This window comes from Numida meleagris, chromosome 1 (genome assembly GCF_002078875.1).
Source record: "Numida meleagris isolate 19003 breed g44 Domestic line chromosome 1, NumMel1.0, whole genome shotgun sequence".
NCBI classification, from domain to species: domain Eukaryota; kingdom Metazoa; phylum Chordata; class Aves; order Galliformes; family Numididae; genus Numida; species Numida meleagris.
In genome coordinates, this window is record NC_034409.1 from 124,077,335 (window position 1) to 124,094,878 (window position 17,544).

A 17,544-nucleotide genomic window follows, 5' to 3' on the forward strand; every position below is an offset into this window, starting at 1 on the left:
TTTAGCCTATCACTTTCATGTGTCACAAAGAATTTCTTTTTTTTTCCCATGGCAAAATGAATCTGGTTATTTTTTCTTCCAACCTGTAAAACACAGTTGTAGGAGGGTTACGTAGGCCACTGCTGCCAGTGGTGTTTCTTCTCATTACCTTGCTCTTCTACATAAACTAAATAACTAACCATTATTCAATGTAATAACTCTAGTTTAGCTCAGAGTGTCTTTGAAGAGTGCACTTATGACACAAATTTAATCCAACATTTATTATTAGTTATTGCAACACTATGAAGTCTGGGTTCTTCTGTACAAGACAGTTACAAAGTTGAGTTAAACAAAGACAGCCATGTATTTGAGCGTGAAAACCTTTTCATCTTCTTTTTACTCATATAATATGCTCCTACAGATTATGGCTTAGGTTAATGGCCTTATCCCCTTATTTTAGGATGTAATATAAATAAATAGAATAGATAACAGCTTGCTGTCTAAAGTCATTCAGTTACACACTGTACTTCCTCCAGACAACTGAAAATGCTTTTTGCATTACATGGCAAGATACAAATTTTATATATGCCCTCCCTTCCCACTGTAGTTAAGAGCGATGACAGCACTCAAAGGATACTGTGAAATACAAACATCTACATACTGGTAGTTATTTTTTGGCTTTTGAAGCTTACAAACAATTTTTAATCCATAGGTCTGCAAACTCAGTCTGCATCTCTCAATTTAGCTGATTTCTTTGCCAAAATACTCTCTAAAGATCTGTGACAATAGTAAGGATAATATACGTTTTCTATTGTGTTCACTATAGTGTCTCCCTCTTCTCTGCTATTCTCCAAAAAAGAATTGACAGATAGTGACAACAACTCAGTAAAGAGACTAACTAAAATACAGAAATTCAGGCAATGTTTCCATAGTTGTTGAAATTTTTCTTATATTTCCAAAGATGTTTCTAATGGGCTGGCAATCATACCAAACAGATAATCATAGAATCATAAAGGTTGGAAAAGACCTCCAGAATCATCTAGTTCACATGCCCAAGCTTAAACTCCTTTCTTTGCCAATACATTGTATTCTAACCCATGGTCTTGGGGCATGGAGACATAGAAAGGAGTCTGCATTTCAGTTAGGATTAGAGATTTGGAAATCTCCCAATCAAACTGCATTCAAAAGGAAATCAGGCCAGGCAGACAGACTTGGTAAGCAATTTTCCTATGACCCAAATCCTCACCTTCACTTTGAAGGCTTTCTCTGACTTGCTGATTCTCATAAGTTCATCTGATTTTAACTTCCAGATTTTGGACCACTACTTTATTCTTGTCTGTCTATCATAAAAAGACTCCAAAACTAAATGTAAAATAGGTTGCCAGCTTCTACAGCTGTCTTCCCAAGTGTATATCAAATCTTATCAGAAGAGTACAGACATGTTACACAGCCATGTGGACCGTTGGATCACCAAAGAACACAGATGCTTTAAGTCCTCCTAAATGTGCTCCTCTCTCCGCCTGAGACATAGTGTGCTCTCATACACCTTGTCAGAATACATAGCAACTGAAACACAAAATTTAATCAAAGGGTGAGCATATATCTGAGGTCAATGAATCCACAAACTGAACAAAATTCTTGAAATCTGTTAGGAAAGACAATTGTTGTGGGCAATTTTTCTTGTATGTCTAGGCAAAGACTATGTTGACTGTTGTTGGCTCTTTCTTGCCATGGCCACAACCCTTTTCTATGAATGGCGTATCGACTCGTACACTGATTTACAGTATGCTTTACAATATGAAGAATTACTTTGTGGAGAATACTCAGGCAGTTGTGCGTGTACATATTGCCCTTGTTAGTTCTAATCATTTGCCACATCCTAAATTCAAGGAGTACTTACCAATGGAATAATTCTTTGCTGCATTCAAATAATTATTTTTCCCACTTCACTATGACATAATTTATTAACTTTTATCAATTTAAGCTATGCCAAGGAAACACAGAAGTATGTTGCTTTTGCATATTTCCTGTCTTCAAATGTGAACACATAACTGGATTAACTGCTTTAAAAGCTCATATTCAAAAATACCCTGTGTAATATGAGTAATAGAATTTCTTTTACCTGCCAGTTACTAAATGTTCAAATGTATTTATCAGAATTTAATTCTACTTTTTTTTTTTTTTTCCAAAAATCAGTACACCATACACCTATTTAAAAGCACAGGCAGAAATTGAAACAATTCCTTCCCTTTAGACCTGAAATATTTTGGTATATTAAAGTGAGGGAGGAGGGAAAGAGGCCTTTGATAATGCTCAGGAACTACAGGCAGTGTAAAATCTGTTTAGCATCAAATTCCAAAATCTAGTCAAAGCATTTTGCAGTACCTTTTCTCAATCATTTCAGACTCCTTGTGAACATCTGCATGGTGCTCTAGGTCAGCTTTTTGTTGCTTCTACATAGTCTTGGTGTTTTGAGCTACTTGGTATTCTTGACACCACCAGAACTTCTAAATGACCTAGCAGTTCTTCTCAGGAAGGGCTGAATGAACAGAAGCAGGTGAACAAACAACCTGTATTTTTGCAGTTCCCAGTTTCTGTTCTATCCACTGACAAATTATACTTCCATTAACCATGAAACTGAACTTGGACATTTGTGTTCAGGAATTATTCTTGACCTAAAATAAACCTATTAATGCATTTAATGTATTATGTATCCCCTAATTCTTTGATATCAAATACAAAGTTTTGAAATTAACAGGAAGGTCATTGTTCACACTGAGGCATGAGCCTTTCTCAAGCTGATGACATTTATACTGATTTCTTGTTCTTTTGGCTTTCCAAAGTACTAATGAGGACTTATATTTGGAAAGCACCTACACTTAAATAGTGCACATTGTCCATAGGCACACATTGACTCCCAGCATAATATTGTCCATGTGCACCTACTCTCTGAGCATTCAATGTTTTAATCTGTAAATATTTTTTCCGTGCTTCACAGCACGGTCTTTTGTAATTTACTGAGAATTCATGCAACTCTTGACAGTCAGGTTTCCAGGGAATTTCTTCAGTAAACCGATACTTCACTTACTTTTCTAGGTGTAATAGTATGGCAGAGGCTGTGGCATGCAGAATACTTTATGTGGGTTGTGCATGCAATAACTACTACCTTTGAAGAACATTGCCTAAGATGATAAATGCCATTTGAATCTGATCCTTAGATTAGGATGGATGAGTGCTATGTTCTGAATGTAATAAACAAAATGTTTCAGGCTCAAATGCAACACTGAACAGAAGACATTTTTGGAAGTGAAATGCTCTAGAAATCGTTTAAGAACCATGTTTTACCTTATTTGGTAAGATGAAATTCATTTTTGAAATTTGCAGCACATTTTTAGCTACTCTTACGTACTTATTATTTGTATTTGTTTTTACTCCCATTAACTGTCTGAATAGAAAAAAATTATCAGACAAGTATTTTAACTCAGACTTTTTTTCTTATTGAACTGTTAGCTGTAGATTATACAGAAAAAAAGAAAAAAATCAGTAAGATCCTTCTTTTTTTTTCCTTTTTCTGTCATAAGTGCATGACACAGTATCTGACAGCAAGCCATTCATGCTGAAGTTTAAATAATACTGAATTAGCTACTTTAAATGCCTTTGCCTTTTTATGATCACTGAAAACTGTCAACCTTTCTCTGTTCACTAAGAACATTATTAATTTAGGTCAAGATATCTTGGATTCGATAGACAACTATGTTATGGTTGCTATTTTTATATGAAGAAAAAGCAGTATTATATGATCACTGAAAGAAAGTCTGTGTGTTTAATGTCTATGTCAAAGGACATTTAATATGGTCTTTTGCTGGTGGAATGGCTCTCTCAGACAAAACTGTTGCTGCATCAATTTTACTATAACTAAAGAAGTCTATTCCAACTAGAAAGCAAAAATCTTTGTGACAATAGAAAAATCTTTCTTCTTCAAATCCCTTATTTCTCATCCTTTCAAAGCATTTATTTTCTGAGAAAATGTATGAAGTTGTTATGATAAGATTTGATTTAAAGAAAAAGATATTTCACTGTAAGACAACAAAACGTTTCCTTGATGACAGTTATGGTCACATGGTATTATTATCTCTCCTTATAAACGTGTTGTGCAAAAGAAGATGGTCACTTCCCAGATCAATTTTCTATTAAATTTATCTTCTTTTGTATTGTTCAGCAAGGAAAGCAAGAAATGATAACATTTGGCATTCTTGTGACAATGTGAATCCTTACTAATCTGCACCAGCATCCTTTGTTCACCACAAAGAAAGCAAGCAAAAGAATAGGAAACACCTATGCAAGGATACTGGTTCTGCAAATGGGTATGACAACCACACCTGACTGTTCACTTGTGAACCTACAATGTAACATTCATTCATGGTAAATCAAAGAACACAAGGAACAAATTACTTTCTTATTACTTTGAAATTAATGAATTAGAGGTAGGAAACCTACTTACAAGGCTTCAGTGAATGTATGAATTGCAAATTCTTTATTATATAAGAGAGTAGAACAACAAATAATATATTTCAAATAACAGATATTTGGAGATAGAATAATAGAATCATAGACTATCCCAAGTTGGAAGGTATCAATGAAGATCACCATGTCCAACCTGTGCCTCCACACAGGACCACTCAAAATTCAAACCCTATGCCTGAGAGCATTGTCCTTATGTTTCTTGAATTCATGCAGACTCGGTGCCATGACCACCACTCTGGGGAGTCTGTTCCAGTGTCTGACCACCCTCTGGTGAAGAACATTTCCAAATCCCCAACCCAAACCTTTCCTCATGCAGGCCTGCCCTATTGTTCCCTTGGGTCCTATTACTGTCACCAGAGAGAAGAGATCGCAAATGTTTTCTATTTCAGAGAAAACTGAGCTGCTAATTTACTGTGTGGATAACCTGTGAAGGGTTTTCTTTCTTAAATGCTCAAAGAGGGCCAAACAAGAAAGGGGCAGAATTTTTTAAATAGAAGTATATTGCCACCACCTTCAATCCAAAATCTCTCTCATTTGCAAACTAATGCATTTCCACTTGCTACAGACAACTACTAGCTCCACCTACCTACTCCTGCACTGAGAATTTGATTGCAAAAATAAGATTTTCAGATTGGTTCCATAGAGCTTCATAGGGTTTCTCAGTTTTCAGTATCTACCCAGACTCTGTCTTCCGCATACTCTCTAATGACAATATTGTGTTCACAAATTGCCATTCCTTAAGCATATGAATTCAGTCTACAATTTTTAGTTAAGACTCAATATGATACTAATGAAAATGAAAGTAAGAATGATTCTGTAAATAACGTGAGCCCTCTTCAATAACAATGTAAGCCTTACTTCGCCTTACAGTATGAATAACATATTCCTCTCAAGGGGTAAGGAAAAATGCAAAACATTCCTTTTCTTACTCTCACCTCTTCAGAAGTGAATATTATTTTAATTCCATCTCACATAAAAGGCAATACCTGTCAAAACTAGAAGTTCTTTTAAAATGGCAATTCTGAGCACATCTTTCCTGCTTTTTCTCTTTATTATGACCTTTACAGAACCTTACAGATTCTGTAAATCTTTCCCACTTATTGGACTAAAACCTGCAAAATAGAAGATAACCCTCATTGTTTTTATTGTTTTAATCATGTAACAACTGATGCTGCAGAAAAGGTTAAATACATGACTAGAAAGATGTCCTCACTCCTATCTGAAGAAGAAAATATCTGTCATGGAATACTGTGGACAACTGGTTGTTGGAGGGCGTTGCAATAACTAGTAATCACAATAGCTATGAATTCTATAATAACATAGAAAGAATCCCTGAATGGTGGATTTGATTGAGCTATTGCCAGCAATTGTAATAGATCCCAAGATACAAGAAACTCAGAATAAGCAATAATTGAAATGTGTCCTACTTTTTAAGTGAAGCTAAGTGGAAATTTTCATAAGAGCTATGCTCACAAGCTAGATAGAGGTAAGTTTTATGAAAACTTTCCTTTCAAAGGTAATATTCTGACACATTTTCATCACCTGTCCAATGGTTTTGAACTGAACTATGCTTTCCTCAAACAGAATAGCACTGAAGATATATCTCTGGATTGCAGTTAACGCACTTTCAAGGAGTTAATATAAGCTTCAACATTAAGATCAAAATCTTTACCTGGCATTATTCCATATTAAACATCCTATTTCAGCAAGAAATCTTTGGCTAAAATATCAGATAACAGAGCATATCACCATTTAGATTTATCTTATCAGATTTTCAAAAAACTTATAAGGACTTAGTATTTGATACGTTTACAGTCTTCCTGTTGATTGCTAGTACATTAGATCTCGACATTTGTAAACTGATTATTTTGTCCTTTGTAGAAGACAAGTGTGCATAGATAGAAAAGATCATTTCACCGTATTTACATTTTTATAACCAATAATATTGTCCGTCTTTTCCTCCTTTGCTGAAACAAAGAGTCTTTTCATGTAAACTAAACTAAAGTTTTTCAGTGAAATTCTACAGCCTTTAAAAGTCATATTTGTATGATGTGCCAGTTTGATTCTACTGTCTACTGTGCCTCAGTCAAACCTGCTATAGCGCATCTCTTGTTCTTTTTTTTTACTGAATGACAAATTCAGCATATGGAAGAAAATAATTCTAAAATGCCAATTTTACAATCACTTACTAGCACAGAAATCTAGCACACAAGTCACTACATATTTTGCTAATAATGCAAACATGTATTGCATGTTTATATTCCTCTCTTTTCTTAGAATAAAAATAGCTGCCACTGAATAATGAAATCCATTTTGAAGTAGAAAATGTAAAGCATTGCCAGGAGAGTCACTGTAGCATTTATCAGAAATATTATAGTATTTGTATTATTAGTAACAATATATTGTGAATGTTGTTATTTCTTTATAATACAAACTGTACTGCATAAGATTTTTCAATGTTTATTAAGCAGGGTTACAAAATATTCCCTCTTTATCAAATTCAAATTTTGCCCACAGCCAGAGGAACCTGAAAGATGCAACAGTTCCCTTCAGCTGAAGATTTACTCTGTATCTGATGAATTCTCTCCTTATAATTAAGTTGTCATAGCAATGCATTTTAATAATACTGATTCATAGGCCACAAATGTGCTAGAGACAGAGTTCTTGATATTTTTTAGTGTTCAGTTATGCTAAATTATAGCTTTAGCAAGTACACAAGTATCAGTCTACTTGCACTAGCAGAAGAATGTGTGATGAGTTAAATTAGGCCAAAGCATTATCTGATGCATACAGCTAACAGCTCTATATGAAACTCTGTCTCAGTTTAAGAAAATCAAGGCAGAACATACACCTGATTTGTTTTAAATTTGAATGTTTAATGACTAAAAAGCCTAAGTAATTATACTAGACTAAGCAGAATAAAAAGCTAATATTTTTTTTCACAGCTGCTGCTTCTGTATATTGGTACTTATATGGTACAACAGGAAATTGTGGAGAATATGCATTGATAATGGAAAATCACAGTACTTTGCTGACACCGTTATAAGATCTTCCAATCTGTACACAAGAGAGAAATTAAATTACAGATATTCGTAAGGTTTCAGAGTAACAGGAAGTCACCTTCCAATAATTTGGACTGGATGTCTTTATTGTTTTCAAGGCCTTATAGCATGTGTTAGCACTCATGTGTCTATGAGAGAGAAACGAGAATTGTAAGCAAAGGAAATTGCCTGGTATTTCATTCTTTCTTTTTCAGTATCAGGCAAAATGCAAGTGAATCAGAGAGATGAAGAAGATGGTGTTAGCCTCTTTTCTTTGGCTCAGAGAGGAGAGCAAAAGAAAGGGACAGATTCTTTTTCTCACATCCAGGATAAGGCTTACATTTTGAACTGTTTGTTGAGAAGAGCATTATGTAGCACACATTCTCTAAATGCTCCTTCAAAGGGCTGATGAAGGGAAAAATACACTGTGAGTGTTGTAACCGACCTAATATATTTTCATGAAGACGAGCATTGATCTGGTTATGAGGAATGTCTAGACTGTAAACATAAAAATGTAAAATATTCAGCAATACTAATTGTACACTTTTAAGTTTCCGAACTTCCCTGGGTGATGTGAGAAGCACACCTGCTGAAGTCAGACTTTAGAAGCATGCAAGTAGAGGAAAGGTGTGCAAATACTACAGATTTCACCTACACCAAATTTCTCTGTTTCATATTATGTAGCCTATGATTCAAAAAGAAAGCCAAAAAACATTTTTCATTTCTCTACTGAAGGACGGTAGAAATCTAACAATGTCAAAGATAAAGTTATTAAGTGAACTGAGGAGTGATGCAAGCAACAGAAGACTGATTGACTAAGCAGAACTCTTGTTCCCTCCACATTCCCTGGTGTATGCAGTTTTTCCTTAGGGTCAAAGCTAAACCTATGCTTTGACTATCTAGGGGAAAAAAAAATGAAATATAGAAGCTGAGGCTGACATACAAACTAAGACTTCCCAGAAAAAAATACAGTAGGAAATATGAGAATATAAGCATTAAGAGGTGCTTATGGGAAATATATGTACTTTTTCTATATGTTTAGAATGAGTTGTACTTTAATTAATAAAAAATAACATATTTCTTAGCAGTTAGTCATAGAATCTTTGGAAGGGACTTGGAAGGGACCTTTAAAGGTCGTCTAGTCCAAATCCCCTGCAATGAATGGGGACATCCACAGGTTGCTCAGAGCCTAGTCCAGCCTGACCTTGCAAGTCTCCAGGGATGGGGCTTCCACTACTTCTCTGGGCAACCTGTTCCAGTGCCTCACCACTCTCAGTGTAAAAGACTTTTTCCTTATATCAAAACTAAATCTGCTCTCTTTACATCTGAAAGCATTTATCCTGTCTTATCACCACAGACCCTGCTAAAGAGTCTGTACCCTCTTTCCTGTAGGTCCCTTTTAGATACTGACAGGCCACTATCAGGTCACCTCGGAGCCTTCTCTTATCCATACTGAACAGCCCCAGCTCTTTCAGCCTATTCTCATAGACAAGGTGTTCCATCCCTTGGATCATTTTTGTGGCCCTCCTCTGGACGCACTCCAACAGGTCTATGTCTCTCCTACACTGAGGACTCTACATCTGGACACAGTACTCCAGGTGAGGCCTCACCAGCGCAGAGTAAAGGGGCAGGATCACCTCCCTCAACCTGCTGGCCACATTTCTTTTGATGTAATTCTTAAGTTTTCTTTTCTACATTGCTGTTCATGCTTCAAAAAATACACTTATTTAAATTAAGAGAAATTACGTATTTGATGAAGAAGGGACCATCAGTCTACAATGTAGTCAGTCAACTGGATACTTCTAATAAGGGTCTACCACCAGACCAGTGCAGAAGATGAACTTAGCTGGGATTATTCATTCCACATAATCACAATGTCTTCCACTAAGCCATGTGAGAGGCTTCAGTCCTAGTGAGAGGCAGAGATGGTTAGCGTTTGGCCCATATGTACAAGCATAATCTATAGGCTGCATGTTTTTGTACAGTTTTAAAGTAGTTGAAACCAATCTAGTTAACTATCTAAGAAATACAGCTCAAGAACAACATAAGTCTTTCCTAGTCTAAAAGACTTCTTACAGTAAACAGAAAGAGACAATAGTTTCTGATGTTTTTCTCAAGAATTTGCTGTTTTTTTCTTACATAAGTTCTCGAGACTATACTTAAGCATATCAAGTATCTGCTTCTTGTTGTCCTTTGTGAATTGAGTGCTGTTTGTTTCACCACAGTCATTGAAAAGACACAACTATAAGATGTGAGATGTTATAGCCATTTCTGGATACTGGAAAATGTGTGTGCTCATGGAAGAATGTGGTGCTTATTAGGCCACAAGGTATGTAAGACATGGATATATGTGGACTCAGGGAGGATGATCAGAGCTACCTAAACACTGAAGCCTGCATGTACGTGAAACTGATCATACTCTACCTGAGGTTAAGTGAAAATTGTTCAACTCTCCATCATGTTTTTAATGAAGGTAGCTTCATCTGCTTTCTTGGATATGTTCCTAAGTATATTAAATGAGCTGATGCTATAGGATACTTCTAGTTTAGTTCTTGGTTGCTTTGGAAAAACTTTGAATTAAATGACTGAAATAATGGCTTCTCCAAAAAAAAAAAAAAAAAAAAAGTGCATTATATTACATTTCTCCTTTAGCAGTGTTTTCACTTATGAAAATATAATATCACTTAGTTATTGCAGAAATATTGCCTGTCAATGGAGTCTGTGATTAGGGGAGGGAGGCTAGAGAACAGTTAATACACTAACTAATAATATAATACACTTCAAACTTATCAATTGCTTCATGTAGAGTTGCTGAGATATCAGAAGAAAAAACAACCATACTAATTTTTCCACATGAGTACTCACAACAATGCTGATAGTATCAGGGTGCATGCAGCTGTAATGCAAGTATATTTATCTCTACACAACAATAACATGAGAGAGAGGTAAACAGGCACAAAACTTTAGCTGACTGCAATAAATATATTTAAAAATATGTTTGTGTTGTCTAAGTTGAAAAGGCATTTCTGAAGATCTGAGATTGAATAAGTAAAACTGAAGGAGAACTATTCTATGGGTCTGATTCAAAAGAAAGCAGAAATGAATATTTAACTATTTCTTTTTCTCATACTATACAGTAGGCTGAAAAAATGTCCCATTAAATATGCTTCCTTTCTGAAATCAGTCTTATGACAATGTTATTGTCAGATTCTGAATAGGCTTTACGTTTCGCTTGCTTTGGAGGAAGAATAAAAGGAAAATCACACTCTAAACTGTTTTCCCTCAGTAAACAAAGTAGACTAGTCCCTCATCATTGCTCCCCTTCATTTCTCATTAAACTCCCCTTCAGTGACTAACAAAGTTGACCCTTTGCTCAGATAAGGGGATACTTCATCTCATAAACGTGCATTAGCGAGAAAAACCTTCTGTCTGCCTGGAGCTCTGCCTGCTTCTCTCCTTATGAAGCAGAATAATTACATCCAACCACAGATAAAAAAACGGCATTAGATAAACACATTTTCCTATTGTTTGGTTCTTCCTTATGGTTATTTATCAAATGCAAGATGTATAGGCAAAGTTCTAGTAAATACAAAACACTGATGTAGGTTTTTTTTTTTGCTTTAAGTGCTTTGGAAAAGGATTTAATTTGCAGATTTGAAATGAGTTGGAAACTTGGTCTTATTAGTCATCTGCAGGCTTACACTCTATCTTATTCCTTAAACTAGGAAAAGGGAAAATATTACATATAACAGTTATATTAACCAAAAATGCTACATCAAAGGGTTGTTCCAAATCTTCATTTTTAAGCAGTAATATAAGTCACTTTGAATGTTGATTGATATGTGAAAACCACACACTCAGTTTCATTCAGCCCTGAGATTTTTATGGGAAGGGAAACATGCTCTAGTTATTGTGGACAATGCTATCAGAAACAGTGAGCTTTTGGTTAAGAAGGAGAGTATAAGTAGGCAAGTTCATAAAAAGCATGAAAAGGTTACGTATAATCCTGAATTAATTTATTGAATAATGACTATGACTCAGTGATACTTCTATGCTTTGTTATTTCAGTAATAAAAACGGCCAGGTTGGCATCATATTCAAGCTGTTACTCAGCAAGCCATCCTATTATCCGTACATTTTTAGACAGATGTAACAGTTAACCTTGACTACTTTGTTCTGCAAAACAGACTATATTCCAGGGAAGTTTAAAAAACAGATCTCAGTATTGTCTTCATATGTAATATTAATGCACAGCAACAAACAAATGTAAGACAGTGAAATGGCTCTGTGAATAGGTGTATTATAGCTAAAGAAAACTGAAAAAAATAATGGAGAATGGTTAGATATTTTAAGCAATTTATTTGTTACTACAGTCCAAGTCACTATTCTTTTCAAGATGCAATAACAATTATATTAAATATTTAAAGTTTGAGTAGGTGAGTTTACTTACTGTTTCCTGGATGCCAGCGCACTGCATTTAAATATGCATTACAGTAATGGAAGAGAAATTCATGCTTCGATCGGATAACTTTTCCTTGAAGTAAAGGCATCAGATCATGTCCATCAATAATTCTGAGTAATAAAGATTTGAAATTCAGAAGAATAATCCAAACTTCCCCTTTCTGAGAAGATATTATAAATGTGCATTTTCACTTCTTGAAATCTAGCTCTCATGATCTGAATGGTCGCTTCCAATTGACCAGTTTGGGTAAAAGCCTTCCCCTTTGACTTCTACATTATTTAAGAAAGCATTACTTTTATATTTTGCCACTACGAATGATTGCTTCTTCATTCCACTTTTCTCTTGTCTTGCTGAGAATGATATCAGACATATGTGTATAAATTGCTAGAACACAGCCCTCTGCATGTAAACATACACCTGTTCAAGTTGCTTGGAAGTAGTCTGGCTGAAGTAACAACTATGACCAGAGAAATCTCTGCTATACTGTGCCTGTATTCCCTGAAGCAATGGTAATAACTATGTCCAGTAAATTATGAATGCCAGAATTTAACACAGAACTAGTAATTTCAATGCTGAAAATGAACTATGTATAAATATGTGTTTATCGACAACATATAAAAACACACACACACACACACAAATACATATGCACGCACAAACACAAGGGCTGTTCCAAAGGTAATGACTCCTAATTTATTATGTTGGCCCACAATGTCAGAGGCAGGTGGTGGTATGGCAGTAGAGGATGAACCTTCCCGCCAATATTCCATTACCTTTTGTTGCTGTGCGGCAGCAGGGAGGCAAAACGGTATCTGACATGGAAGTGCATATGAAGCAAATGTGTGTCATTCAATTCCTCCATGCAGAAAAAATGGCTCCTACTGAAATTCATCAACGCTTGCTGAATGTTTATAGAGACCAAACAGTGGATGTGTGCACAATGAGGTGGTGGGTGGTGCGTTTCAGCAGTGGTGACAGCAACAGTGGATCACCTCTGCTGGTACAGATTTTTATTTGAGCAGCACGTAGGCTTTTGATCATTGCTAATGGTCGTAACTATGTTGAAAAATAGCGTTTTGTAGTGGAAAATTTGCCCAATCAAATAGTGTTATTGTGGTCTTTGTATCTGTTGCAGTTTCCATGAAAATAAATAGGAGGCATTACTTTTTGCAGAATACAGATATAAATTCTCTTTCTGCTGCTGGACAATTCTGATGATATTTCGAAGAAGTATGTCAATTTGCATTGAAATAGAGTTATATAGTAAGCAAGTCAGTTAAATGTTTCCATAAACTAAGCTACTGAATAGCTGTAATCAGCTGATGAGACAGAAATAATCTGTATTTTATACTTTGTTTGAATTACAGTTTTTACAAGAAGTTTCATATGAAGTTCATTTGTGCTAGTATACAGATCAGCAGGTAAGTATTTTTTTAAACATTTTCAGCAACATTTTGTAAAAAGATTTTTTAAATTCTTAAACATCTAAATGCCAATGTCAATTTTCATGACTATTTAAGACCTGTTTCATAACTACAAGATAGGTACAAACTCCACTTTTTTAAGCCATGATACAGATATGACTGTGAATTTATTGGCAGCAAGGGGTTACATTTTCAATTTGTCATGTTTTCTTCTCTGAGTTATTCGCTCTGGTTTTGCCCCTGCAAGCTTGGCCACCATTAAGCTGAGAGCAGGACAGATTCATGTCTAGTGCGTACACCCTGTTCTACAGATTCTTGATGGGGAAAAAGTTGTTTCCAGTAATATATCTCTAGTAGTCTTGCACAGAGTGTAGCCCACATCTGCTAGTTGTATGAGAATATCGAAGCCTGAGTCTTCACTCAAGAAATATTACAATGAAATGCATAAGATCTGCCCTTATTTAGACTAGCCTGAACTGCTTAGGTTTGACAGAGTTTCTGTTTGTAGGGGATGTCTCAGTGCAAGTCTGACTAATTTTTCATGTCCTACACATGTCCTGCCCTGCCATTTCCTGCACACACTTCATGAATCATCATTAGCAGAGTGCCTCTGCTCATGGCTGATCTATCTCATGTGGATTCTGGATGCATTATGCTCACAAGTAAGTTGTTTGTGCATGGCAGATGTGTTCAAAGCATAAGTGTAGCAGCAGCTTTCTCTACATATTGGAGTTGGATGGCAACAGGATTTAGGTGGGTGCATATTCCTGATGAGACTGGGGATCTCCTGAACAAAATAAAACACAGGGATGTGGGAGTGCCAGTAAAACATCTTAGGAATTTTGGAAGTCTGATGGGAGTTTCTTATCAGACTACAAAACTCTCTAAGAGATTATTTTCACTCATTTGGGAGAGAGCAATAAATTGAGAGAAAAGCATAGGTAGCATTTTGATTAGACTTGCTATACTAAGTAGGTCAAGGTTTAACTCATAGAGTTAAAATAATTTAAACTTGCAGGTCCTTTTTTCTACCATCTTCAATCATATAGAGCAGAACTTTTTCTGATACATTTGTTTTTGCTTTTTGGTAAATAATTCTAGGCCAGCATGTTGCTCTTGGTACTCTGTCACCCTATAGTTGTCCAGTGCTTCTTCCCTCCCCTGCAGGCTTACCACACCAGATGACACAACTAGATTGCAATGTTCTGAACTAGCCACAGAGCTGATCTTTACAAATGATGTCAGCAAAAAAAACCCAACAAAGATACAAGAGAAAGTAAGGGAAATAATTAGTGCTTGATACCGAGTTCTAGCTGTTTAAAACTACAGAGTATACGTACCTGTCATGGGGTAACTGTGCCCCAGCAAGTTTGACAATGGTAGGAAAAATATCCATGTTACTTGTCGGATCATCAATGTAAGTGCCAGCCTGTATCACTCCAGGCCAGCGGAGAAGACCTGGCACACGAATACCTCCTTCCCAGTTAGTTGATTTTCCACCTGAAAAAGAAAGTGTTTGAAAAGACACCAATTTCTTCTTAGAAAAACAGCACATGCCCCCATAAGATACCATTTATAAATAATAAGCATGCTATCTATGTAGTTTTTCATTAAATGCATTTTAACTTGCAAGGTATACTGAACTAGATTTCACACCCACAATCAGAAACTTTCTTATAGTAAATCTTCTAATATATTAGACAGAGTTTATAAAGTATATGTAGTTATAAAAATAAATAATGGTTGTGGGAAATAAAAAGGCATCTTGCAGAAATCCTTTTAGAAAATATGACCTTGAAAATGAGTCTTACAGATATATGCAGACATAACAAAAACAGGAATCAAAATAAATTGAGGTATGACTTAATCTTAGGTATGAAACCAGAATATATATATTATATTGTATTAAAAATGGTCTTTTAAAAGTATCAATTTAAATCTCTTACTGAATTCTCTAAATAAATGAACTAGTAAGAAATTTGCTACAATGATAATAACAATAGAAATGTCTGAAAGAAATGGAATATGTGTGTTGAACTCACATCACTAACTGAAGCCAACAGTAACTCATGGCTCAAATATTACAAGTCTATATTTCTTGATTCTCCCTTTTCAAGTAAAAATAAATTGATTAATAAAACAAAATATCACATTGAAGTGTTTGAATAGTTCTGTTTCCTCAGTGAGTTAGACCTTCCACGCACAAGGATTTTCATATCTTCAGTGCCAAGCCCAGGCCATTCCGTACATACTGTCTTGACTTCTCCATGATTTTTTTTTTTCATTTCTGCATTGGAGAATTCAGAACAGATACTTCTTTTCCTACAATTTTTTCATTGCTTAATAACAAGATGGCAACTTCATAGATGTTTACTCATTATATAGAGAGAGTTTTGTGGATGAAATTTTTTAGCTTGTGATTTTTTGTTATAACACATTACTGCATATTTTCTTCATTGGTTTTATCAAAACATGTAATGCTGAATATATTATATACTATAAAATGGCCAGGAATACATAATTAATTATTAATCCGACATTAAAAAATTTAAACTTTCTAATGTACAACATTACATCAAGCAACAACCTTAGCTTAAGCTGTTCTTGGAAAGCAGTGCAAGTTCAGATTTCAACAAGGACATTCTTTTAGAGCAGTCTTAAACATCATCTCCTGCCACTGCATCAAATGTAATTCCTCATCATAAAGTACACGGGTACCTATTCTAAAAGTTAGAAATTACATGCCAGGATTATTTTTGCTTAAATTATTGTTAAAGAAAAAAGGACTTTCAAAATAACTATCTAAAGAAAATGTAGATTTAAATTTATAAAGATGTTATTTGGTTATTTGGCTTTAAATCCCTACCATTCAGCAGAAGGATGTATACCAAATATTTAATACTGTTAGTTCAAAAACCAGATAAATGTTAAGAAACTCTGTTCACCTTTCGTACAAAAGATGTCTCTACCTATCCATGTACAACAGCCATTTGCACTTTAAAAGCAAGTTGGGCATTATATGTTACCCAGCAGGAAAGTGTCAAGGTTAATATCTCAGCTGAGTTATGAATCACAGTAAATCCTGCTGAGCAGGAGTATTTAAGTCTGAACATGAATCCAGGAAAAGCATAAGGATATAAAATTATAGATGCTTGCAAATTAAGATATTTTTTCAGTGAAAATTTATCCCAGGGAGATGATGTATCCAGATGAGCCGGATCTTTGTTCTGTGTAAACATCACAACAGCTTGTTGGCTGTACAATACGGAGAAAATCCTGAGAGCATATCTACCTACTAAAGGTAGCTTTCCTTCTTGTGCTCCTCTTACTTCTGTGCATGTCTGAATCTAGTAACAGTGTTGTGCAGATTAGATTGTTAAAATAAATTCTATTTTTACTGTTGCTTTGATCTTTGTCTTGTGTAATCTGAAGTAATTTCAAGGTAAGTTGAAACCCATTCCCACACACGTTGCAACTTTTAAACCCGAGATATTGGATAACTTTTAGAGCTACTAAATTCGCTGTACAATTTTCATGAATCATTATAGAGATAGAAAACTTTCAAATAACCCCAGCACAAACAGAGCGCTCAGCAAACTCTGCCTGCCTACTGTGAGATACAAAAAGCAAAAATGGACTCCACAGTAGGACTATCTCCTTGCATACTTCTATGAAGAAGAGACTGTATTCCTTTAAAAAGGACTAATTGGAGTTTTTTATAACTCTGGAGGAGATATCAGGAAGATAGAAAAATAGCAGGGAACTAGGGCAGGAATGACAGGTTACTGAGGAAGACTGTCTTCTATTCTCTATGCCTACATGATTTTCCTCTTTACTAAAACTTTGTTTAGTGACATCACTGGATTTGCTTGAAGTGAAGTGAGTATGAAAATTCTGATATATGTTGTCTTTAAAACTGTAGCTGTTACATGTTGTTCAAGCTATTTGCTTTTATTTTCCTTACAAAATAAATCAAGGTTTCACATTGGTGCTTGAAACATGAAGTAAACATTCAAACTGCTGAAATATTAAAAGAAAAACAAAAATTCCACAAAAGGTCATTATGTAAAAATAAAATCTCTTGCTGCTTCAAAATCTAACTCATTAGTTTTCT

General features: G+C 35.2%; 1 protein-coding gene across 9 annotated transcripts in view; it reads right to left on the minus strand.

The window, feature by feature from the left end:
- Positions 1-17,544, minus strand: part of STS (steroid sulfatase) — a 113,488-nt gene that overhangs the window by 23,662 nt on the left and 72,282 nt on the right. For all 9 annotated transcript variants that reach the window (XM_021411070.1, XM_021411032.1, XM_021411009.1 and 6 more), the window contains 2 exons: positions 14,771-14,930; positions 11,995-12,116 (listed from right to left, as the gene is read on the minus strand). In XM_021411070.1, the coding sequence (XP_021266745.1) occupies positions 11,995-12,116; positions 14,771-14,930 (282 nt within the window). The remainder of the gene's footprint in view (positions 1-11,994; positions 12,117-14,770; positions 14,931-17,544) is intronic.